Below are 26,708 nucleotides of genomic sequence, written 5' to 3'. Positions count from 1 at the left end.
GGGTAATCCTACGCAAAAAAAGAAGTCGAAAATATAGAATAAAGATTTTTCGTTCGAGGCTTTGTTTTCGAGAAAATCGGCTTTGAATTTTCGCTCGACACGCGTGCACTTTATCGCGTCTCGTTATGACGGATCTCACTGTAGATCGTTGTCTCGATGGAAAAATTAAAAAAAAAAATTTTTATTCTATACTTTCGACTTCTTTTTTCGCGTAGAATCACCCCCTTTCCGCTTGTACCACCAGTTACCAACCACCCTGTATATTATCTGTATGAAGTACTGGAATACTTACGCGTATATTTTTTTCTTACTAACAGAAATTGTTTCAACTTGTGTATCAAAAACGTTCTCAGTTCCGAGGATGCCGTGGCGAAAGCGCCGAGTTAAAGAAACTTTTTCACATGAGACTCGTAAGAAAGTAAAAATGAAATGTGTGGAGCTTTGTTTAAGACTAACACAAGTAAAAGACAACCACAATGGATAATGGGATATTTCTTATTTTTATCTCATTCCTCACGAGAAAATCGATACGTGTTCGTATCAAACTCTGAGGTTCAACGTCTTTTTACGGTCGTTTTATTTTATCACCTTCGTTGCCTCACCTGATTACTTATTATTCTTATTTAATTATTCTCTTAACGATCAACACAGTAACCAAGGATATACTAATATAATAATATACTAATATACGAAAACAGAAAGTTAAGATTGTACCTTGTGAGAGGTCCTTCCCTTGCAAAGAAAATCGAGTGCTATTCATTATCATAATGCACTTTGACCAAGCTAAACTCCATAAAAATTCCACTTCTATTATTCTCACGTCGAATCTCGTGGAAATAGATTGCAGAAAAAAAAAAAGATAGAAACGAGAAGTGAAATCGACGAGCCGTGAAGTTACAGCTCGTCTCGTTGCGTTACAGTGGAAAAGTCTGTTTCGTTCGATGATGGTCGGTAAATAGGGAGGTTCGGTGAGTTCGATTGTACGACTATACGAACAGAACGGAGAATTTAGGATACGTGGACTCGTGGGGCGTGAAGATCCCTCGGGAATCGGGTTAATTCACGAAACGAGATTGATTTAAGAGTTTCGGGCATTCTTCCGGGCAATTTCGAATAGTTGCACTTGAATATCCTTCGAGTATGCGACGCTTGAAACGATTGAAGTACAATGACAATGATAGGAATTATCATGGAACAGGTTCTTCTTTACAAGAAATTAGTTCTATAAACGAGATGATCGCCTTTTAACGCATTGTTGATCAGTCACGAGTAAACTCGTCGTGTTTTCATGCATAAAATTAAGTTGTTAGATTTTCTATAAAACAGCCAGTCAACAAAATATTAATATCATTTAGCAAAGTCTTATTAACAGAAATGTCTGGTTATTTTTATTTTACCTGGGAAATTAAGAAATGAGATTGGAATATTCGAAACGTATAAAATATTTTAGGATAAACACAGTTTCTATGAGAGTGTTCCTTAATCGCAATCTTTTCATGGTATTTAAGAAGAGCGATAAAGCGATTCGTATTAATTTAATATACATTTGCAGCATAAATATCGCATTAATAAGGTTAATTATTACAAGTTCCTATCAATTCGATTATCTACAAAAGATCGAGTTACGTATATGTATATTAATAAAATATTAAAACTGGCAAGGTTTATACTTTCTTCTGCCGTGATCGAAGTGTCATGCCGGATGACACAGGATTAGGTTTTTGCAAAAATAGAGTGACTCCTGGTCGATTCAAGCCTCGAGGACGTGATTCAAGTAGGCGATATAGCAGATGGCCAGTCGTAGGATCTCGATCTTCGAGAGTTTCTTGTCCGGTGGCAAAGTTGGCAGAAGCTTCCTAAGCTCTGCGAAGGCTAAATTGAAAGCTTCTACTCGAACCCTTTCCCTGTGACGAATAAATAATTAACATGCGAAGTTCCAACTCTGCAACGAAGATATCAAAATATTCGTCGAAAATTTATCGCTATTTTAATTTTAACAATTGAAGATTTATATTTGATACTTGAGATATTGATTGTTCAAGAAGGAAAAATCGAGGAAGCGATTGGAATTAAATGGTTAAAGCAGTTTCAGTAATTTCGCAAGATCAATGCAGTACATTTATGCAACAAATACTTCAAATGATATAACAAAGCAGCATTCTTCGAGATTACAAAATATTTGTTAGTCAAAATTAATAAAATACCAATCTTTCGATCAAGATTGGAAGCTTTAAGCGATCTAGACGATGCAGAGAGACGCAGCAGGTGTAAAAATGAAAGTTTAAATATATTAAATATAGGAGATTAATAGGAGATGACGACAATTAACGATAATTAAAGGTATTTTGATAATTTACGCAACTTTTACCTCGTGGCGTGTGCAGTTCGATATTTTTGCGTTGCTCTTCTGCGTCGACGCCTTTCTTCCCTCGAAAGGGTGCCAGCACCAGGTGCACCAACCCCGTTTACAACCACACCGTGACCGCCATTCGCCATTTTGCCTTCGATCAATAGGAATTTGCCAGAAGAAAGATAATTTTCCTTTCCTCTTCCTTCTCCTTAATAAATTAACATTCAATTTCTTCGCGGATAAAGGCTCGAATTATTGAGAACGGATATTGCCAGTGAAGCATCCATTTTCATGCTTTAAACCTGAAACGTAATATATCGTTCGATCGTGTAGATTCAACGTAGATTAATAAATAATCTGTCAGTTTCTGTCGTCGTTTTCGACGATGTTCAGAGTTACCCGTTGACGTGTAATCGAATCTCAAGGGAATAAGCGTTGAGGAAAAATTCGGAATAAAGGGGAAACGTAATAAGTTGGTCAAATATTTGCCATACGTATTCGACACAAGCGTGAAAACAAGTGCAACGGACAATAGAAAGGGTTAATCGTTTCTCTAACGCACACGCCCTTTCGTATAAATTTTCTTTATCGTGAAATATCGAATAAAAAAATAATAGCTGAATAGTACTTTAAAATTCCCGTAGATGCAAAGCGTATAGAATCGAAGGAAATCGGTTGAAGAAAAAGACGTAGTACGGATGAATAAACGAGGAAAACCAAAGGTAAACAGGATGCTATGAAAGAAAGAATAGTTTCGATGCTCAGGGGGCTCTTAAATTCCGAGAAATTCGATGGAAACCGACGAAAAGTGTCATTGTATTATTCAGGAAAACTTGGCTGGTTCGCATGACACGCAACCCATCCCTTTTTAATTATTTACACAGAACAACCCCCGATCTCGTTCAATCTGATTCTTATGGTAAACCGGCAATTCGTATGGACATTTTCTCGCGGTTGCTTCAATATTTCACGAAATTTGCCAGATTTCGATGCCGTTTCACTTTTATTGCCAACTTTTCCCCGCCTCGATTCACACCTTCTTCATGCAAATTTTATTATTCGACGAATGTATCGGAACTCGAGTTACGGGCTCTTCGCTCTATTTCATTTTTTATAATTAAAATCGATTTTAAATTTTAGACATTCGATTAAAAAGCAAGCGAAAGCAAAGTAAAGTTTAGAAACTCACCAAACGATCACTGCACAGTTTCTATTCCCGTCTTCGATAAGTCTTCCAATTTTTTTAAATAATTCATTTTTCCTTCGCCGATAATTAACGTAGAAAAATTACTGTTTTCCCTCTGTAAAAGTATTTCGTTCTTTATAATTGTATTATACCTCGTATCGAGTAAATGTATCTGCCAAAAGGAATATTGTAACACACTTTTTACACCTCGACACTATCCTTTCCGCTGACACTGTGTATTTTTCAACGAATATTTAACAAATTTAATAATTGAACGATTATTTAAATTATCTTTAAACGCATCCATGTTACAGTAAACATAGTAATTCACTGAAAAAGCACTTCGATGACACATCAAAAATCTTTATGAATCTAAAGCAAAGTTTTCTCGATATGTTTACTTCTCTCTCTCTCTCTCTCTCTTCCTATTGATATAACATACCAATTCCTATTAATCAAACTTTTAAACTAATTTAGAAACTTACACCTGTATTACTTGAGACTTCAACTGACCACCGTCACTCACAGATTATCAATTTCTTTACATACTTCAAAAACATATCACGCCACTGTATTCGATGCTTTATATCTTTCAAACTTTTTTTCTCATAAAAGCATCCAAGCACAAAAATACCTTTCACCCTGTGAATCAGTCAAACACGATTACTCGACGAGATAGACGATGTCTCTGATAAGATTTCTGGCTGTCGCGTGGACAGGATGCACCCCGAGGAACAATTTCAAGGATCATCTCGATGTTGCTGAAACCACGCCCCTGAAAACATCCCTTCGTTGTTCATCGTTCGGTCTCTGTTCATTCGTCTCTCTCGTGCAGCATCCCCTTGGTTCTCCAATGGTATCGCGAGAAACAGGGGGTGAGACCGCCCCAAACCGGTCGCCATCGCGTCGCTGTCACGGGCCATGGGACGCTTCTGCTCCTCGTGGATGCGAGTACGGGAATGGATGGACCATTTTATCGATCATGCGAATTGTACAGCTTCTGCGTGCATGATCGGAGGACTATAGGTGAGAAATTTGGAATAGTGATTGTCGGGCAAGCGTTCGATTATTTCATGTCAGTTTCTACGCTTTTGTTTTGTTTTCTCGTCTTTTCATACTGGTATTTTCTGGAGAAAGAGAAATTGATTTTAACAAGGTGCATTCTTCTCCCTTCTCTTCAGAATCGTCCAATTTTTGCGTTTCTGATCGGAGGATTTTACGCGAGGCACAGTGATCGTCACACAACGTTGAATTATTTGACAGCAGTTTGTATGCTTTGGTTTTGTTTTCTCGTCTTTTCATACTGGTATTTTCTGGAGAAAGAGAAATTGATTTTAACTAGGTGCATTTTTCTCCCTTCTCTTCAGAATCGTCCAATTTTTGCGTTTCTGATCGGAGGATTTTACGCGAGGCACAGTGATCGTCACACAACGTTGAATTATTTGACAGCAGTTTGTATGCTTTGGTTTTGTTTTCTCGTCTTTTCATACTGGTATTTTCTGGAGAAAGAGAAATTGATTTTAACTAGGTGCATTTTTCTCCCTTCTCTTCAGAATCGTCCAATTTTTGCGTTTCTGATCGGAGGATTTTACGCGAGGCACAGTGATCGTCACACAACGTTGAATTATTTGACAGCAGTTTGTATGCTTTGGTTTTGTTTTCTCGTCTTTTCATACTGGTATTTTCTGGAGAAAGAGAAATTGATTTTAACTAGGTGCATTTTTCTCCCTTCTCTTCAGAATCGTCCAATTTTTGCGTTTCTGATCGGAGGATTTTACGCGAGGCACAGTGATCGTCACACAGCGTTGAATCATTTGACAACAGTTTCTTTGTTTTCGTTTTGTTTCTTCGTCTTTTTATATTTGTATCTTCTGGGGAAAAGAGAAATTGATTTTAACAAATTGCATTTTTCTTCCTTCTCTTCAGAATCGTCCAATTTTTGCGTTTCTGATCGGGGGATTTTAAGCGAGGCGCAGTGATCGTCACACAGCGTTGAATTATTTGTTTACTTTGGTTTTGTTTCTCCGTCTTTTTATATTGGTATCTTCTGGGGCAAGAGAAATTGATTTCAACAAAGTGTATATTTCTTCCTTTCCTTTCGCTACTTGCTTCGATCTCTTTTAGGTACACGATGAAAGAATTGGCGACACTTTGTGTTTCGTTTGACAGTTACTCTACAAAAATCCGCATTCGTCCTCTTTCCTCTTACGATGTTTTATTAATTAAGTTCGCTTTAAAGTCTCAATCTTCGTTATTAACTCTCCGTCCTTTGCGTCACTTTCGATGCATCCGTATCTCTTTAACGTAAGAAAACATGTCAAGTCTGAGCGAAATATAATCAAATTATTATCGATATCCGCTATTTCTCGTCTCAATTCTATGTCAAAAGTTTCCTGGAATCATTAAAAATTTCTTCGCTCGTTTACGGAAGAGCAAGATTGAGACAGGTGAAAATCGGAAACTCCTTTTTATCGACAAAGAAGATATTATACAATACGATAAAAAGGAACGCGTATAAAAAGTTTTTAACGTAAAAGGGTTTATCCAACTACGAGATACAAATGTAGAAATTACACAAATTCTTCTGACAAATTACTAGGGCTCGACGATAAAGGATTCAACAGTGCTCCGAGTAATCACATTCACACGACGATATAATATACATTATGCCATGCAACACGTGTTGCAGATTACATCGTCGTAACGAGAGACGAGATGAGGCGAACCGCACTTGAATTGTTCGGCTTTCGATTAATGTTTCTTCTGGTCGCGCATGTCATGACATAGTTCACGCTTCGTTACTCAACCCCTGTCTTTTCGACGCCTTTCCTCACCCCTTCCTGGCACGTGACTTTTGCCACGCGACTTTTCAAAGCAACGAATTTCAAAGAAGGGGTTGTTATGGTTTTCCTCTTTATCTATCTATTATACGCTCGTTTGGTGTTTCTTGCGTGCTGGATAGATCGTAACTGAGTAATTGTATAACTGTGTAGAGAATTGAACGAAGAGATGGACGACTTGAAAGGCGAACATAGCAATTAAGGAGAAGGTGAATAAAAGACAAGGATTAAATTTTCGAAGCGTCAGTGAACACATTTTTTCATAGAAATAAACAAATTGAATGTATCCTTTTTGGACTGTAGTCAAAATTCGTTCTCACGCGTGTGACACGATATTACGTGTACGCGATGTTACACGACAATGGATTGAGAAATATCGAAGCAGTCGAATATGGAAGAGAAAAGAAATTAATTGGCAAAATCTGGTGAGATCTTTGAATTAAGAAAACTGTTTCTTGAAAGAACAAATATCGCGAAGTGAGCGATAAACGCAAGGGTGCAGCACGAACAGGGTGGCATCAGGAACAGTATGATCGATATTTCAGTGCCTGTTGGTACATAGGAACGTACAGTCGTCGTTATCGGTTGAAAAAGTCACGTATTTTGTTGGACAGATGTGCTTTAATAAAGATATATGCACTGTACCAATGATAGGAATAATTATTTTCATTGTATTATCAATTGCATAAAATATATCATAGTTCTACGATACATATTCCTCAACGTTAAAAATATTACATTGGAATTTTCTTTAAACGATCAGATTTTCTGGTTGTAATGAAGTGATATAAAGATATATAAAGCTAAAGGCTACGAATTGTTGATTACAAAAATAGAAAAGAATCGAAATACGCTCAACTGTAAAATTTAGAATTATACTATAATACGAAATTAATTATTATACATAGAAGAACCTCGATCTACTGAAGATTTAAAAATGAATAAAATACACGAAAGGCTGGATATAAAGATATAAAATTCGCAGATATAAAAGTGTTTCTTTTTAAAGCTGTTTCTATCTTGTCTCCATTTCTAGCATATTTGGCCAATAATCATTCGATCGTAATGCATTCCTCGCAGTGGCACCAGTGACTGTTGGATGTTCATAATCGTTCGATTGTCTGCATTGACGAGTAGATTTTCTTCTTCTCGATTCTCGAGACGTTGACAAGCAGAGGTTCGCCTTTTTCGACCATCTTATCGTCCAGGCTCGTTTTATTTCCGTTCTAACTTCGATGTTCAGCAGACAGTAAAGCAGTGCCACGAAAGAACCCTGAAGAAATGGTGCATTTTCTTATTTTCTAAGTTTACGTACTTTTACTTTACAAATTTTTATTTCTTTTTTTCTTTTAAGGCCAATAGAAGTACTTGGAACGAGGCGAAGAATTGATCGAAGAAGAGCCAGACCAGTTCCACGCGGTTATCTTTGTGATAGGAGAGCCCAAGAAATAGAGTATAATGAGCACCAAACAGGGGCACCAATACCAAAGTAGATTTGGCCCACCTACTGTGTAAGAGAAACAAATTTATATATTCTTCACTGTAATAATCCATTTATTCTTTTATATCGCAATAAAAATACGTTCTTTCATCTTCAATATAAAAAGTTGCGCATCGAGCGGCGATAAATCAGTACGAAGGAAAGAGTACGAGTTATAAATTTACCTGTACTGCATTTTTTTCCGTTGCAAATGTACGGACGTCTTGAATTTGATGAACAGGACACGTACAATGTTGAGGAACAGCAGAAAGTTGAACTAATAACATATAGTTCATCGCGTTATTAATTCATAGTTCTTATTCGCTGATATTTTCCTATAGCATCTTCTGTAGGAATCTTTTTTTTAAATCAACGAGCCTAATCCCTCGTTGAAAGGTACGTCACTTACCAAAATCGATATTACGATGGGGATCCTTATAAGAAGAAATAAAGAAGGATTTTGGTGAGTGGTCCAGCAAAATGTGTCCTCGATCGTGGCTCGTATTATTACCCAAGGAACAACCACGAAAACGGGCAATCCTTAATTGTACAAATAAAAATCACGTCCTATTCCTGTCCTTCGTATTTCTAACGTGTATTACGCGATCTTTACCAAACACGTGTTATGTCACTGTGTGCATGTCAGGGTTCTTTAAACGACCTTGAATGTTTTTTTTTTTTTAATAATTCGAAGGATTTTTAAATATGCAATCTTAAAATGACTTTCTAAATTACTTTGATGTAAATTTGATGTAACTTTTTCGAAACCACCTTCAAAGGCTTTGAATTAATTTTACAACGACATCGAATCAGTTTATCTTAATTTTGAAATGTACTCGAATGGTCTTGCAACATCGTCAAATAATTATGTACTTAATTAATCGTATAATAAATTACGTTTGTATAATCTTACCCCAGCCCAGTAAAATATACAAATTAATGGCTGAACTATCCGCAAAAAATGCCCAAACGACCAGATTATGCAGGTACAAACCCTCCATCAGGATCCAAGAATAATTAGCAACGATGAAATACTGCCACACACTCGTGATGCCTTTACAAATCATCGTCTGAAACTGATTATCTTAATTGTACATCGATTTCCATCGATTTTCTCTTCCAGTTTAACTATCTCTTTTAATCGAGTATTTGACATGCCTACGTTTCGTTGCTTGATAAAAGCGTTTTTCTCGTCGAGATAAACAACGTCCACCGTCCGTCTAATGCCATCGACGAAGATCCAGTCTCTGATCAGTGCCATGAACGCCCTCATTATGAAAGAGGCGAACAGATGCATGTGAAGCCTGTTCCTGGGATTTCTGAGTTTTCTAAGCGAGGCAGTCGATTGTTACAACAAGAACCGGGACAAGGAAAGAAACACAATTAGTCGAGTACCTGAGTAGAGAGAAAATAATCATCGCGATAACCAGCATAGTGAAAGATGTGGTATAGCCGATTTGAGAGACAAGCCTGACGATAGGCAGCCATTTCTACGACAAAAGCAGAAATTAAGTCTACAGAATTACATTTTGATAAACTTATAATTTTATTAAATATAAAATTCGTCGGTCAAATATAACTATAAAATATATTAAATATAGAATAGATGTTTTAAAAAGTTATAGTGCACGGTATAAATGGCAGAAATAATTCCGAAAGTTACGAAAAGGAATGACTTCACTTTCTTGTAAATTTTAGCGATGTAATCTTCTTTTGCGAGGATGTTGGCAAAAATTTCTTTTACGCGATAAAAATATAGACAAGAAAATCTGAAATAAGTTAATTTTAAATAGACACGTGTAAGCTGAAAATTCTTACAGCCAAGAGAAAAGATTCAAAGTTCCTGTAGTCTCGAGGATCGGTCATCTCATCTATTTCCAGGATGGTCTCCATGAGGTAACGAGTAGTGAATTCATCGGACAACTCGCATAAACTGTAATTACTCCCGGGAATATTGTCGTAATTTGTGTACCATTGACCATTTGGAAGACAAGCTTTCGTAGCCATCGCTATAACGCGAACATTCGACTCCAGATTATTCGCTGCGGAATTTAACTGGTATATCAGGCCAGTTTCAGGAGGACAAGGTAGAATGGCGATGGTTGAGGCTTCGGTATACGACCAGCAAAGTAGCCCATCAAAATGTGGCGGGCAATGGCGAAATTGTAACGTTGCGTTTTGTGACGTTATGTTCTGATCTATTTGTTAAAGATACGTACACGATTAAAAGATTATTTTTTATACCCACGACTTTCGTCTTTCTCATCGAACTTTCATTGTTTCCTTTTTATTCTTGGAATAGGAAAAAAAAAAGAAAATGAATATAAAAAACATTAGTCACGTTAATAGACTTACATTCTGTCATCAATCCATCGCATTTCTGTTTCTGTTCGATGAAGAAACGTTCGATGTTCGACGTTGCGTTGACCTTCACTACTGGTTCCATTTCAGTCGATGTCATTTCGTACACTTAATGTCATTCGAGATGACAAAATTGATTAAAACGTTGACGGTCCAGAGTAAGTTTGGTGAAACGTTAGGAAAATTTTGTGATATCAAATATATTTTTGAAGTATTGAATGGCAAGAATAAATGAGTAGCACAGAAACACTGATGTGAACCTTTTGAAATCTGGTATTGAAGTGACCAGCTCGTGGATTACATGGCTATGGGGATGTTTGCGATCATGCCTCGCCCTTTGTCTTCTCCTTACTATAGCTATACTGCTATAGTCACCTGGAGGAGGGACAGACTGGAAGTAGAATAAGTCAGCTACGTGTCAGCCACGTATCTTCGATTTCTTCACTGTGAATATTTATCCACGAATCCTCTCTCAAAATAATTAACACGTATTATTTCTCCGGCAAATGACCTGTTTGTTTATTAAACTCTTTCCATTTATTTGCAGAAATATAGATACAAAATAAAAACTAAAATAAAGATCATACTAGAAAAATACGATAAGTTCATTTTTGTCGATCTTCTGCTCTTTAATATATAACTAACTTCTAAATAACTTCTAAATAACTTCTAAAACTGATTAATTCTACGATACAAGTCCCCTGAAAATAGGCAATAAATTCACCTGTGACCTTCAAATGGTGGTTACAAATGATTTAGCTGAACTTATACGTCTGATCGATAATAATATATCTTGTTCAAAAACTAATTGTATTTATTAAGGGGCGATGGCACAAATGTCGCTACTTACTGCAAATTGTGTTGTACAATTTAGAAGATAAATGCAATAAAGCAAATCGATTGGCCATCACATGTACCATCCATCAAGACGATGATAGACCAAACAGTCTCTCGAGGTTCTCAGCCAATATTGATAGAACCACCAAGGAGTAATCGATCATCCAATTGTATCACAAGTATAGGTAGACTAAAGCTATTATTTTAGCGATGATTAGAAATCAAACAACACCTGAACAAAGATAAAACTTTCATCGATCGCAGGAATGATATTCCGTCTTTCCTATCGGAGCAGAGTAAAAATTATGAAAAATTCGATTTACAATTTCTCGATAATTACCAAAACAATTTCTCTGCATAATTTTTACGCTTACATGAGAAATCACAATCGAAATCATATTTTCCAGGACGGACAAGATGGAGGAGGAAAAATTCTCCGGGGTACGAAAGAACGACGAGAACCGGTGTATTCAAAATTTGTTTTATGTTAAACTTACACCAATCACACTTTACAACAGATTGCATTCCTTCGTAGATCAACTTGGGGAATCATCCGCGTGCAATTTTCAACGTTTCTTCATTAACGTTTTTTAAACACCGAAACAATTTTACATACAACGTACTAAGTTATTTTTATCTTCCTTTAAAAATCCTTTACAAATCTTTTAAATGATCGAAAATACCCAACAAACGTCACGCAAGACGCCACACACAGCGGATGATTTTGCGCACCGGATCCAGCAGGGTCGAGCTTAAAATCACTTCTATTTTACAGCCATCGATGTCGGTAAGTTGTTAGTAAGTACATACGATTCATTTTTCCTCCCGTTATCATTCTATTAATTATCTAGTTGCTCTTCAGTCACCTCCAATACGATGGTCGTATTATTTACAAATTTTCACGGCTATTCGTCATCAATAGGCCATTTTTATATCTCTCGGAGATAGTATCTCGTTAACATCAAGACGAACTTCTCCGAACGTGTTTGCAATTAATTAGAAAAGACACGAAGCACGGATTGGACGCTCGGTCTTACAGATCCGCGACAATTCTTTAAGAATTGTTGAACGACTCTCTCGATTCCCGATGTTTGTTCGTCAAGAAACTTCTTTTATATATAATAATCTGACAGGGCTTCTTCACGGTCCTCGTTACGAACGGGAAGGTAATTATCGTACAAAGTATCATGGTTTCTTTGGCTTCGAGGGATACGCATATGCTGCCAAAGAATGGAATTCCTTGAACGTTTTCTCTTACACAATTCATTTTATTACTCGACTATGGTCTTCATTTGGAATACGGTTTGGTATTTGTGGGATTTTGTTCTATGTAGGACCTAGGTCTGGCAGTTTAAAGAGGGAAGCCTATGCGGATTGGCGCCGTGATTTCCGTTTCTGACGGCCACGCTTCGCTTTATCGTGTGACAAATAATGGTATATTTCCAGTCTCCTGATCACAGGAATCCTTTAATGGAGGAAAGTAGGCGTAAGGATCGGTAGTGTCTTATGTCGAATGTCTTTTTTCTCGTTTACCGAGTGTATGGACTGTCTTTTCTAATTTTACCACCTTGAATGCCGTTTCTATGCTTTATTCGATGGTATGTCTTTGCCTCGACCTTTTTGTCGTATTTAATTTCTTAGTAGAAGTAACAGAAAATGAGAGTTTTCGTTAATCAGATAGTATAGGTTGAATATACGAGCGAAAGCTTACAAAATCTTCTTCAACCATTCGTAACTCGAAAACTAATGTACGTTAGACATATATTCAGGTGGCGTTTTTTATTTATATCAACGTGTTGATTCCCGCTTGAAATACAGACATGCGTTTATAATTCACTCTGTATATACAAATTTTTATTGGAAAAATAGGAGTATTCCTCGGCTTATCGTTTAAGCTCATAACAAGGAAATTAAAATATATGTATAATAATTAAGATAATTGATATTAGGATAAAATTCCTCCAATATTCTAAATTATCCTGCGATATAGAACACTTTAAATAAGACGTGTAATTTATAATCGCTAAAATGAAAAATTAAATGTCAAAAGCACCTTAGAAAAATTCCGGAGCATCGAAAAGACACTCAAAGGTGGTAGGATTAGACGAGAGGACGATGCGACTATCTCGATGCCCGCCATCGAGATCTCTCAATAGGAACGCGCTCGGTGTTTACACATGAAATCGTACAACAACGAGTAGAATTACAATTGGAAAGGCACTTCGAACGAAAAGTATGGCATCGAGCTACGACCAGGCATCGTGTAACGTTAAAAAATCGCGCTCTGTGTATCTTTGAATTGACCTTGTTCATTTTACCTTCCTGTATAATCTGTCGTACATAGTCTCGTACAAATATCAAATACTCTGCCTATATCATTTTCGTACCAGGGTGAAAAACGAAACCCAAGAACATCTGCGTCGTTGTGCCTTCAACGTCCGGCAAGAATGATAAAGCCAGTGAAACGCTCGAATACTTCCTTCCCTTTCTTCTGTAGAAATAAATTCTCCAACTAGGGATCACCAAGGACTTTCAATTTGGCTTCTTGACTTCTAGGAGGAATTTCATCGTCTTCTTCCACTCTCGACGATTGCTTCTCTCGAGTACTCCGCACTAGGTCGTCCTATGTCTCTCACGTGACGTCCACATCTTCGTGGATCGGTTCGTAGAACGAAAATCGTTATCGAACGACCGATAGTTTCGAGAGGCTCGGTCTCGTCACGGTTAAAACGATCAACGAGCTCCTATCGACGGTGATGTTGCAACGATCTACAAGCTCGGCGTGTTCTAGCGAAAGTGGCGGGCAGAACCACCTCGTGTAACGTCTTCCATTCACGCAATTATCGTGTCTACGCGTACAATTCCAGGCGAAGGCGATTATGTTCGGGCTAGCGAACGGTCAGAGACATTTGCCGGGATTCTGGGAACACCACTGCGGCCACATGGCTTCTGTTTTCAATCCACGGCTGGTTAGAAGCTCCATGTGTGCGGCTAGCCTCGTGTACACGCTTTCGTCTGTCGAGTAACCGTTGGTTGGCATGTCGCTCCTGTGTATAACAAAAATTTATTTCGTGATTATCGTTATACGAAATTGAATAAAATTTTAAGAAATAGCTAGTGAAAAGACAACATGTTTCGATAATTGTAATATCACGGAGTTTAGAAAAAAGATTTTAAAACGATGTTCGGTATCGATCAACGTAACGTTCTCCTTTGATTTAAATCTTTTTTCGACAGAGATACTTAAGAACATATAAAGTTTCAATATTTCTTTTAGATATATGGAATTCTTTTATCACAGATTTCTCTCTTTTATCAATCGAATTATCGAAAGAAGAGTCTTCGTTTATCTACATTTTAGATTGCCAACACTCACCATAATCTCTCAGCGAGAGCAGATGCCCTGGGCCATAGTCGAGGTCCCAAGGACGCGTCGCCGGTCTGCTCGCTCCAGATAGCTGCCTCTCCGCCCAAAACGAGGCTAAAATGTTGCTGAGCGTAATCTCTCCAAGGTCGATGATTGTAAACAGTTTGCCAGGTGCGATACTCGCCACAGGCGGCCTCTCCGATCTCCCTCCATTTTCCAAATCCACAATCCAGATACCACGTGTCCACGTGAGAAAGAATCACCCTGAAACCGTCTTCTAGAAGATCTAGCGTCTCCGGCCAGTTGCTACCTCCCCATGATTGGATCACATGAATCTTTGGATCGAAATACATGGTGATGTAAGGCCTCTTTGTCAGCGGGGAACTCCACAGAATCACAGCCTTTGGCGTTTCATCGTGGTTGGCCTTCACCAACCTTTGCAACATCTTCGTTTCGAATTCGGCCCACATAGCATGGTGATCGGTCATGTTCTGTGCTTGCATCGCGGCCGTGATGTTTCCGTACTGTGCCCAACAATCCAGGTTCACCTCGTCCCCGCCAAGGTGCACGATGTCCCGAATTTCGGTCAGGTCCAGAAGCTCCCTGTACAGCCCCTCTAATATTCGATAGGTGTGCTCGTTGATGGGATTCAACTGGCCGCAATTCGGCTCGCCGCAATACGACGACCATGGCTGCTGATCAACGCAGAGAGCCAGCTCCCCGTAACCGTACTCCGTCCCTGAGTAAATTAACAAGATCAACGCCGGCCTGAGATGAGTTGATGATGCGTTCAGGCCCGACTGATTTGGTCATTTAGGATATTACGTGTTTTTTTTTTGTCGGACGTTTCGATAATGAAGAACAGTGCTATATCGATTACAGTTAAGTTAATAATAAATAAAAAGAAAAAGGTTTAACAGACGAACAAAGATGACGGTAGAATTTTAAATCAGGCAAATTTACGCGTACGTTAATCCTTTAGTTTCAATTCAAACATCGATTACTAGACCTTAGATAATTATGCAAAATTTATATTTATGCAACGAAAAGAATGAATCGAGCTCTTTGAATTTTACCCTTCTGTATATTTGCATCTTGGAATTTCCCATAAACGCACAAAAAACTGCAGTCTCATTAGTAATTAAATTACATTCGGTCAGAGATAGGCGAATCGTGCAGACATTTCTCAGCGACAGTTATATATCCACCCTTTATTTCTCCTTTTTTAACCACCAGCATTCGAGCCGCAGCCTATCGTCTCAAACCAGACATATCCTTCCTGCAGCCGTACAATTCCACCCTAAAACCGTTGAAAACTCACCCCATTGCCAGCCAGCGCCAGCATGTGCCGGAGAGTCGATCTCGATGAGTACCCTGATGCCGCGGATCCTCGCGTAATCCGCGAGATCCTTCACATCATCGGGCGTATAGATCTGATCTCCGCTATAAGCGCCCCATCTGGCCATTTCGGGGAACTGGGCTGAATCGAAGGGGAAGCTCTGCGAGTCTGATAGGTGCCAATGGAAACTGTTCAACTTCGATGCCGCCATTCCGTCGATCACGCGTTTCAGTCGCTCGATGGGAAAGAACTGTCTTCCCGTATCGACCAGCAAACCTCTGTAGGGGAACGTTGGCTTGTCCTCGACGGAAGCGCGAGATAACACTCGCAAGGCACCTTCCCTTCCGGCAGACTCGTCCCACCAGATCATTTGGCCAAGCGTTTCCAAACCGTGTCTGGCGCCGAAGAAACTTTTTCCTGTTATTTGAGCTTCGAGAATCTTCCCCTTAGGCATCAGCTCCAGGGTATACGACTCGTCCGTGTCTAAGTTCGGCCCTATCGCTCTGCCATTTCCGGCGGATAGGTAGACGACGAACATGTCCACCCCGGATCTGCTTTTAGCGTTTGGCACCTTCATCAGGCTTCTTATGTTACCTGAAACAGGAGGCCTGAGTGTCAGTAGCGATATCGTGGTTTCAAACGTGCGGTAAATGAAGTTATTTATCTAAATCTATCAGTAGCGAAGTTTAGTTAACTCGGGTAGTTTGTAAACTTTTCGCCGCTACCGATAGCGAAAGACGTCTGCATGGTTGCATATTTGCGTTGGCTATAAACGTATTGTTGTTGACTCTGAGTCGATATTCTTCGCTTAAAAAGAAGAAACGAAAAATACTAATTAGCTTCTGACTCGCAATCATCATATTCAAAGATTACGAGGAGCAAACGATGGTTTGTATTTTACATAGTCGACTGATTTAGGACCTAAATTATATCATTTCGATGACAATAGTTCGGGTATAAAAGTTGCTTCGAATACACGTTCGACAGCGTTAGATGCATTTTGCTTCCACAGAAAAGTGAAATAAATTCATTGCCGAAGCAACGAAACGTGATTACGTCATGTATCATCGACGATCCACAGTCATGCGTTGCGTCATTCGTCGCTTTGTTTGCACTTGACGCGAAAAGAAGGTCCAGCCACAACGCACGATATCGTTCTACGACACAAAGCGTCCAATATTGCGAGCCTTGGACCCAAAATGGTTAATAAATGGTTAATAAGTGGTTAATAATGTTCCGAGACTTTCGATCGGGGACATCCTTCAAAATTCAGTCCATTCGTGAACAAACTCTTTGTCATAATTTGTCGATAAAAAATATAAAATTATATAATAATATTTGATGAAAATTAAAAATTGAATCTTCACCGATGAAAACATCCTTGGCGTGCTCCAACAGATTCTTCGTCTCCTGGTCGCTAGTGTTCACCGTGACGAATTCGATTTGCTGCAGGTGTATGATCACGCTATCTTCGCCCAGGAACACGTTTCCTGTCGGTCTGGGCCAGAGAAGCCTGGTGTTTCCGCCGCAGAGGGCGATACAGCTGGCCAAGGAGGTCCTCGAGGATCTGACCGCTCTCCTCTCGCATCTTCCAGCGACGCAGGCCCAGGACCACGGACTCTGAAACGTTCTGCGATCCAACAAGAATCGTTAGATTTTAAAGAAGACATCGATTTGCCTTTGTTTTTCACCTGTTATCCTAACTTTTCCTTGGAACGTCGTATTTTACGATACTTTAACAAGCACCAAATGGATAATTTGCGATGAAACATAGCCAGACAAACAGACAGGGTTGGTAGAAGCGGTACGAGTCCAATGGTAGGGGTGAACGTACACGAGGGTGGCTTTTATATTTTAATGTCGGTATTTTCTTTCTCTCGTTTCTTCCTTCGTTCTCTAAAACTGTTTCTCATAAAATTATGCTAATTATATCTGAACAATGTTCGCAAGCTTTATTGGAGAAACCGATTTATTTTGAGATACGACGATCGTCTCGAACATTTGTATCAAAAGCATCTTGAGATTTATGCGAAAAAGATACAACGCGTAAAAAATGTTACGTGAACGAACAAAGCCAAATGAATATGCGATGAGTTAAATGGCGTGTTATTATTCGACGCGGTTAAAAATATATATTTTTTGCGAGTGAGATGAAAAAATACCCCGACAGTAAAAATTGTATGAGAAACACAACACGAGGAACTGAGTGCCAGGTGACGTGTGCATACAGGAAAATGGTGCAGTGCTGGAGGAAAATCGAAGAAGGGAGAAGAAAGACCGTGATAAAGATTCATAAGGCGGAGAACTAAAATCTACGAGCGTAGAAATGATTAACGAATAACCGATCGATCGATTCTTATAAACCTCGAGTGTCCAGTGAAATTCAGTAAAATTGAAAACGAAAACTGTTACCCGAGGGAAGGAGGTAACACTTGGACATAATTTCATTATCTAAACCTTCTATCTCTTTAATGTGGTTTCATATTTATAAAAAGTAACTATACCACAATTATATTTGCAAAAACTAAAACCGGTGTAACTGAAATTGATTCCTCTTCAACTGAGTTTCGAAATTACTTGACTCGGTGAACGCGTTAGAGTTAACGCGAAAGAATTACAAAATGGAAGAAATACATTTCTACTCCAGAGCTAACGATAATTCGTTTATTTCGCTGGAATTTCGTTGATTCTAAGGATTCATAGAGAAACGAACATAAAAACGTATACACGAAGTTCGTTATTAATTTTTTGAGATTGCGAAATTAACGCGAGGTCTGAGAGATCTATCTTCAATTTGGTAGACGACAAGACAGAAATATTTGGAAAATAACCGAAACAAGGATCCAGCACGAAGATTAGATAAACGTTTCGGATAGATCGGGAGATTCTCGGAAGATGGGAAATGCAAGTCGAATGAAGACGAGGATCGAGGCAGTGGCGTGTGAAGCACAACCTGAAATATATGTTACCATCGAACAGATAACATCAGCCTGATAAATATTCATGAGACGCTTAATTATGAAATTACAAATATTCGTGAAAGTCTTGGTATAATATTAAAAAAGGAACCCTGGATATTATACTCGTATTTTTCAAAGAATCTCTCGTTAATTAAAAGGCGTAAAAGCTGGATAACGACGTGTTCACGACTTATTCATGATTCCTACAAGTATTATTCTGTTTCCTGAAACGTGTATGGTGTATAAATGGAAGTACGTCAATTATGGCTTAATTTACGACAAGATGTAATCCTATCCGTGTGGATAAGAGCGAAACGTTAAAGGGTGTAATTGTTAATTTGTAATTTCACAACCGTTGAAAAATACGTGTATATACAGATTCCAATTAAATAAACCGTCTAGGAACAAGTCACGCAATGACGATCATTTATTTGCGTTTCCTGGCTGGAAAATGACGAGAACGTTGCAACGGAAGAGACGATTGCGATTCACGAAGAGAGACAGTTTTTTTTTAAATACTCTTTACTGTTATATCGTGCAACCGTAACACTTCTATAATTACACAGAACGATGTAAAGAATTGATTTGTACGTACGAGAAAAATTATACGTGGTTCCCCTTAACATAATTGTTGCAAGTAATAACTACCTTATATTCTTGGAATTTTATCCTCTTTGTTAGTCTCTATTTCGATATAGTTCGTATTTTAATAATTATCGCAAACGTACCGTTCAATTAATGTTTATTGGGTAAAGTCGTTCGATAAATATTCTGTTTACTTTTGTAATTGCAAGTAGTTTTGTCACGACATATTTCCAACTGAAATAACCGAATTGACGTAACACATGCGTCAGCAGCAACAAGTATGTTAAAAAAAGGTACTATTATACTTTGTAACTGCATCGATGTATGAAGGTAAAGGTAGTGCAACAATATTGAATATGTAAACAACGTCTAATTTTGATCTCTGATTTTTTCTTCTATTTTTAAACGTTTTAAGGATATACGTATCGCCGTTCCAATGTAATAATGACGTAAGTGAAAATTTCGAGATAAACGCGTTACCAGTCTCACGCATATCTAATTTCTCTACTATAAAAGTTTCATAATTTTCCTGGCCACTACACGTCGCGGTAACGTCGTTATCGAGATATAAATAACCTTGTTGGCTATCGCACTTCGTAGCAACAACGATAAGTGAGATCAAGTTGTTTATCGTAATCTTATAAAACATTTCCTTCGTCGTTTAATTCCAACTTTCGTCAAATAAAATTACTTTTTCTCGTCTCCAGAAAAATCATTTTCTCGCAGTTGCATAATCGTTGCACTGGAACGTCGATGTACGTATGCAGTTTTTCCTGGTTGCGTAAAGCAGTATTTGCTTATTCGTACAAATAAAATTGACAACGTATCTACGATAATGACAATCATAGACGAGTTAACAGTTGCCAAATATCCGAATACCTACAATCACGTTACATTCAAAGATTTAAAAATCCGCTTCTCCTTCATACATAATAATCGAACACGACGACTACTATGAAAAGATCAAGTCAGATTATTCAAACGAAATAGTCAAAGGTTGAAATGAACGGATAAATGAACATGCAGAGAACACGAAAGAGAAGCAGACGGGCGCCAGCTGGTGTCCCAAAGAACAGTCGATGAAGCGGATGACGGATCATCCCCCGAGGGAAGAAGAAAAATCGCGGATGGTGTTTGGAGATGGAGGACAAAATTCTTGGGCAGAGGTACAAAAAAGAGAAAGCTTTTTAGCAAATACAGGCATCTCTCCGGGTCCAGGAAGACGTTACCTAGGCTCTTCCAGATACTCGTAGAGCCGTTCCTCGGGTTTCTTCGTGCTTTCATTACCGACCAGGAAAGTAACCAAGCCTCGTTGCAACTCCTTCAGTCTTTGACGTCGATCACGGTTGTGCGGGAGGTAATGAACGAAACGAGATATGCGGCAACAAAAGGTACAAATAAAGATTAAATAAATAACGGCTTGTCCGTTTTTTGGGGGGTATGGGAGGGATTCGTGGAATTGTAAGAAGCAAAGGAATATAAAGTGGTTCGCGAAACTACTCGAACATTTGCCATGAAAAATTTTTCCGAATATACTACGCGGGTTATACGAAATATTTCGAAATTTTGTCGGTATATCGTAACAAGTTAAAATTTGTTCGTGTTTCGCATAATGCATATCCGTAAAGAGTTTCTGCGATAAGTGTTATGTGAATAATTTCGTGGGTTACTTTGTGCAATATTTTCACGCTATCAGCAATTTTTTCCATCGATAAGAAAAAGAGAAAAGGACGGAGTTTCACTGTGTTTCGCATGCAAAAAAGATGGCCTCGATAGTTTTCTTTAATTTGTCATGATTATCGCTTAATGAGAAGGCCACGAATTGTTTTCAACTGATAGCTACAATTTTCTATTATAAAGGAAAATTTATGTAGAAAAATTTACTAAATGTACCGTTTTTATAACGCGTTCCTATCGTGTTTTTATCAACAACCCTTCACAGAAATCACATTACAGCTGTTAATCTAAACACATTCGTGGTTTCGTCATTACGTGAAATCAACGATAAATTAAGAAACCAAATCAAGTCATCGTATTACGTATAAGAAAAAAAGACAATAAAATTTCGTTCCTTCCTATTTTCCTTTAAAAACCAATAACACGAACATCGCGTATATAAATAATTGGATCAATAAAGGGAACCGATAAGGACGAGAAACGAAAATAAAAAGGACGAGACGTGACTGGAAAAAAAAAAAGATTTAAAAAAAGATAAAAGACTGAAACCTTGCATTCTTTCTTTCTAATTAGATTCGCGACGACTGTTGGGAACGATAAGATCGTCGTCGGCGTGTAAAAGAATGTTCGATCGAATGGCGCCGATCCGGGCGTCTCGAGAACGGCATGGCGACCATGTGAAGCTTAATAGGCGATAATAGGACCGAGTATCGACTCGTTCGCCTGGCTACCCGGTGCATCGTTATTATCGCGTACTCACCGTCGTGACGAGAACGGTTGGAGAGAAGCAAGCGGCGGAGCGTGCGCGTACATGGCGATGAGGAGGACCCCGGTCGTCAGGACCAGGAAGAGGAGGATCTTCCTCATCCATCCGCTCGGTACGCTGCCCACCATCCTCGACAGTCTGCAAAACAAATTAATTGCAACTCGTTATTATTTTCGCGTGATTGAATTTTTTCGAGTTTCCTCTTGCGTTTTATTAATAATAATTAGCGAAGAGGTGGATCGTTATGTTATGTTTCAAGTAACTGGAAAATAAGGACTATGAAAGTAAAATAAAAATAAATATCGGTAGGTGTCTTAATGGCTCGCGGTATATATAATATCGTTCTTTTTATGCTATGGAAACAAGATGCGAATTAATCGCTGGTGTCCGAAAGAAGAATTTTAAAAGTTACGATAGTCGAATTCTCTGAGCCGTGAAAATGATCTTAACGAGCTAATATATACTATTAAGCAAATTAATTAGATCAATTCAATTCTTATAACACAGCGATGTAATAAATAACACGATGAAATAATCTTTGCAATAAATATCAATGTTAAATATTACGGAATAATAGGTGAAATAAAACTACATTTTTCGAATTAGCAAAGCTCCGTATCTCGCGCCAATACAAAAATAAATAAAGATATTTAGGGAAGATATAATCCAAGCAGAAAATTTTATGAATAGTAGTACTTTTATATTTTATATTAGATGGTCCGAAAAGTTTCTTACGTTTTACAAGGAAATAATGGATGCACAATATTTACCGTTTTATCTTATTTCATCGAATTACGTATGATCCATTTTGTTCTATCGAAATGAAGATCACAACGTTCGACAGATTAGGTTTCATGTTTGTATAAAGATGCGTTGTTGTAAAACACGTGTCTGAAAAAGAAAGACACTTTTCGGACAACCTAATAGATTATTTGCACGAGAAATACGAGAGTTCGTGAAATATTGATTTCTAAAATTATCGAAGGTAGAGTGCGGTATCGCATCATATTGATTGTATATATCGTACATATTTGCTTTTATATAATATTTACTTTGATATCGATTTTTTTTCCTTTCCTTTAGATTATTTAGATTTTTACACTATAGTCGAGGATGTAAATTATTTATCGAGTGTATCTTTCGCATTTGTGACATGGATAAACATAACAGTGTTTGAATTGCTTCCAAGCTATTACCCGATGGAACGTTGCCTATTAAAATAATTTTCTAGCGAATCTTAGCGATTTATTTTCTGAGAATCGACCGACCATTACACTTTCATTTACCGTGGTCATGAACGAAGCCATAAATTGCGAATCTCGGTGAGTCGGTTTACGTTCAAGCCGAAATAAAACTGGCAGAGTTTCCAAGCCTAATCTCGCACCAAGAGATCAAACGATTGACCAACTACAGCAATTTGATAGAAGATACTTGGTAGCAAATACTTCGATATTTGCCTAACTCTAGCGTGATCCTCGAATCTCTCGTGTATCGTGCCAACAAGCTCCAAGACTTTTAACGTTTTAAGACGAATTTTTACGAAAATTCACGTTTTTGACAATGCAATTAAGAAGAAAGATCTCCTTCGTCACTAATATTCTGGATATCTTATATATTATTTCATATTAACTGCATTGTGTGCAATTTTACGTCTTCAAATATCCTACAAGTGCATAGAAATCTGCGGTCTAAATATACTTACAAATTTAAGAGAAACTTATTCATCGTTCGACAAATCATTCTGCAGATTTTTAAGTAATGAAAAAGATGCGACTAAGCGAGTCGAAAATGACTGAACTGACAGAGTATTTAAAACGAAGCGGTAGCTTTCTGACGTTAACCGATCGAAGTAAAAACGAATGGAGAATCGACTGGAATTATTTTTTACCTTCGCATATAATTCCGTAAGAAAGTATCGAGTACGGAGTAATTGCTCGTTTTCAATGAAAACGGGAAACGGTATTCCGTATGTTGAAGCATCGAGCACCAGCGAGTAGCGACTTATTCCGTAGTTTCGCCTTTACTAACCGTGGACTGTGGACTAACTTCGCCTCGACCGCTATTGCGTATCGGGAGGCTCAAGTTTTCGTGTTAACGAACAACCGCTGGCCGAGAATCGATTGGAACAAACCTATATGGTAAATTGAGTCGAAGGACAGGCGAAAGTTTCACGGTAATTTTATGCGGACACGTCGATTGTCGTGCAGGGGTTGAAGACAGGGGAGACCGATGAGAAAGAGTCGGTTGTACGAAGTACGCCTTTGTCTTTTGTGTTTCCGATTGATTAAACGAGCGATAGCTTCGTTCGTGATATACAGTGAACGCTATATCAATAGGAATATTTCTCTTTCGGGTAATAATCTTTCATAATTTGTTTACGAAAGGCAAAAACCAGTCGTAGATTTTTCCTTCGAGAATTTTATGTTTTATCATTTTAAAAATCTTCGTTCAAGTATTCGTTCACCGGTACGACGATAGGAAAGACAAAAAGGAAAACTTGAACGAATTGCTTTTTTAAACGCGGGAATTTAAACCTTCGAGCTTCTGTAGAATTGCCCAACAAAACGGGGACGTTTTAGCACAAAGGGCGTGCGAGTCGAGGTGTGCAATGCACGTCCCCAAAAAGGGGACGTCTCTTCGAACAGAAAAGTTCTCGTGCTTACAAAGGGTTTTTGTTTCAAGCAGACGTGCTGTTCCATCTCGATACACGTTCCGGCGTCGGTGGAACACGTGACTCACACTTGGGGACCACGCTTTTGTGTAATTAGGTCTCGTGACCCCTTCTAAGGCGTGTCGTGCACCACGAAAATAATTCGTCGTTCCTGGCCAGACAACTGATTAAGAAGAAACCAAGCGCCACGTGTTAATCTTCTTTTAATGGGAGCTGTAATTATAATACAAGCGGTATTGCATATATTATTTACAGACGATTTGAGAAAGGAAACACAGTACTTTAGACGACACTGATATTACCAACGTTGATATCTTTTTTATTGCATTCGAAGATTTTCCTTCTTAGAATTTTTTACGAACGTTTGATTACGTTGATAAGATTATTTGAAATATCGTATACAAGCAACGCTTCGGGAAAAAGTAAACTAAATTTTAAAGTATAGCAAGTAAAAAGCAGTTGTAATTTCAAGGGTGGAGAATTAACGTTCAATTGAATTCAGAGATTTCGAATTCACAATGTTAGTATAACATTAATTTAACAGAAACGTTACAAAGTTCTAGGAATCTAAAAAATTATCAGATCTGCTTGCCAGATACCGTATAACTATCTTATGTACTGCATATACTGTTTGCATTACTAATTCGAGTTGCAGGCCGCTCCTGTGATATTGTACATGTCTACTATACATTTGTCATGATACTACCATACATCTATCGTGTCATACGTTCGTGTGTAAGTCAGTTGGGAACTTCTCGGGTCTCGGATCGAGCTGATATTCCCTATCATAGAGTAGAATGCTGTTAACATGACTCCTGGCATCAATAATGATATCCATGTTCACGTGAGATATCACGTGAGAACCGTTGATCCGTATCCAAACTAATAAAATGTTCTAAATAAACAAAAGAAGCATTCCATCGCGTTATGTCTAGAGATATATATCAAATAATCAATAGTAAAACTCACTGGTAGTAAAAGAAGCCACAATTCGCAGGCCTTTGGACGTGCGGTAAACCGGAAGCCTTCATCGTTATGGTACAGTTCGATTTTTTCCAGGATATCATTTAAATCGAAAATGCAGAACAACAAACGAACAATGACATTAAACAGCTCGCAAATTCAACTGCATTAACTCGATAAATTATGTTAAGGAATTAGCAAAACACTATGTTTCACAACGTTAGAGGATTCAACAATTCTATAACCCATGATTCTACGTCAGGTTACCATGTAACTCTTTTTCCTTTATTATCACAGATTATTTTCCAATGGTCGTTATCTCGATGAAAATACCGAACCATAAGAGCGCCATAAGAGAAGTTTGGGTTATCACGCTTAACAACGTTATTGTACTTAACAGCGCTACGGTTGAATACGAAGGATTGATAGCGCGTCCTGCGAATTCCGATGAAGCTAATTGAAAGGATGGCGAAACCTCGGGAAGCCTCAAACTCTAATAGACGCAATAACGTTCGGATAAGTGTTGACATTGAATTATCTTCAAACTGATAATGTATCAAGTACGGTATCGATTTTAATTTGATTACGAATTGAACGTTGACATACACATTTCGTATATGCGTAATATAAAATGTGAAATATAATATTATATACGCTGTTCACGCTGTTCTTGGTGGTCACCGGTATCAGTGCCAATATCTTCATGTAACCAACTACGATGCTGGGCGAAACGTTGGAATCCTCTACCTTTTGGACACGCCACTTACCCGGAAACCTCAAACAATGTTGAGCCACAAGTATCGTTAGATGTATCGATGCTAAGCGTAACAATGTGAATAGCGACGATTCAGGCTGTGGAATACGCTCTCTTACTCTCTCAAGATTCTGATATAATACGATACAATCTACATGTATAAAATGCAAAAGTGACACACAAATGAGTGACACTCGCTCATCCACGTGCAGCCCAAATTGTTGTACCTAGAAGCGTGATATTTCGATAGAATACACTTTTTATTAAAGCGTAAACTTAGGATTAGAAAGGATTTTTGGAAACGTGGATCATGGAGGGGTAAATAGGGCGTAGAATTTTTTTTATAAAAATACTCATATCCCACAAGTTGCTAAAGTTAGAAACACGACGAAACGAAAGGAAACTAATTGGAACGAAAATTCGAGGATATCGCGGACTACGAAGGATTATGAAAAGGTGGAATGTAGACACCTTGGCCCTGTTAGTCCCGCCACGTCCCAGTTCTACGTCAGTGGATCGGTTCGTCCTGCCACGCGAGGCGTCACGACGCTTCGCGGCGTGCGCCGACGGCG

General features: G+C 38.3%; 3 protein-coding genes across 7 annotated transcripts in view; all 3 read right to left on the bottom strand.

The window, feature by feature from the left end:
* Positions 1 to 265: 265 nt before the first annotated feature.
* Positions 266 to 5,313, bottom strand: LOC100740753 (helix-loop-helix protein 1). Its single transcript, XM_003492259.3, has 4 exons — positions 4,022 to 5,313; positions 3,540 to 3,651; positions 2,369 to 2,652; positions 266 to 1,904 (listed from the first exon to the last, which is right to left on the bottom strand). The coding sequence occupies exons 3-4, from the start codon at positions 2,494 to 2,496 to the stop codon at positions 1,751 to 1,753; spliced, it is 282 nt and encodes a 93-aa protein (XP_003492307.1). The 5' UTR covers positions 2,497 to 2,652; positions 3,540 to 3,651; positions 4,022 to 5,313; the 3' UTR covers positions 266 to 1,750.
* Positions 5,314 to 7,295: 1,982 nt separating this feature from the next.
* On the bottom strand, positions 7,296 to 10,061 carry LOC100745707 (secretin receptor; the record flags this gene model as incomplete). The annotated part of the gene is made up of 8 exons (XM_033322810.1): positions 7,296 to 7,649; positions 7,745 to 7,883; positions 8,042 to 8,133; positions 8,266 to 8,396; positions 8,770 to 8,932; positions 9,019 to 9,184; positions 9,252 to 9,346; positions 9,675 to 10,061. Coding segments are annotated over 8 exons (1,431 nt in total), but the record flags the coding sequence as incomplete, so codon positions are not given.
* A 1,458-nt stretch (positions 10,062 to 11,519) lies between these two features.
* The window catches only part of LOC100740428 (probable beta-hexosaminidase fdl), a 39,249-nt gene continuing 24,060 nt past the window's right edge, over positions 11,520 to 26,708 (bottom strand). For 2 of the 5 annotated variants that reach the window (XM_012389918.3, XM_024370180.2), the window contains 6 exons: positions 21,743 to 21,886; positions 20,535 to 20,633; positions 17,128 to 17,390; positions 15,743 to 16,354; positions 14,431 to 15,160; positions 11,520 to 14,101 (listed from right to left, as the gene is read on the bottom strand). In XM_012389918.3, coding sequence (XP_012245341.1) covers positions 13,954 to 14,101; positions 14,431 to 15,160; positions 15,743 to 16,354; positions 17,128 to 17,390; positions 20,535 to 20,633; positions 21,743 to 21,876 — 1,986 coding nt within the window. In that variant the 5' untranslated portion in view covers positions 21,877 to 21,886 and the 3' untranslated portion in view covers positions 11,520 to 13,953. Of the gene's footprint in view, positions 14,102 to 14,430; positions 15,161 to 15,742; positions 16,355 to 17,127; positions 17,391 to 20,534; positions 20,634 to 21,742; positions 21,887 to 23,636; positions 23,744 to 25,780; positions 25,865 to 26,708 lie in introns of those variants that run through there. The other 3 variants (XM_024370181.2, XM_012389917.2, XM_003492257.3) reach the window with 3 other exon arrangements.

Source organism: Bombus impatiens, unplaced genomic scaffold (genome assembly GCF_000188095.3).
Source record: "Bombus impatiens unplaced genomic scaffold, BIMP_2.2 scf_0670, whole genome shotgun sequence".
NCBI lineage: Eukaryota > Metazoa > Arthropoda > Insecta > Hymenoptera > Apidae > Bombus > Bombus impatiens.
This window is presented reverse-complemented; position numbering and strand designations above follow the sequence as displayed.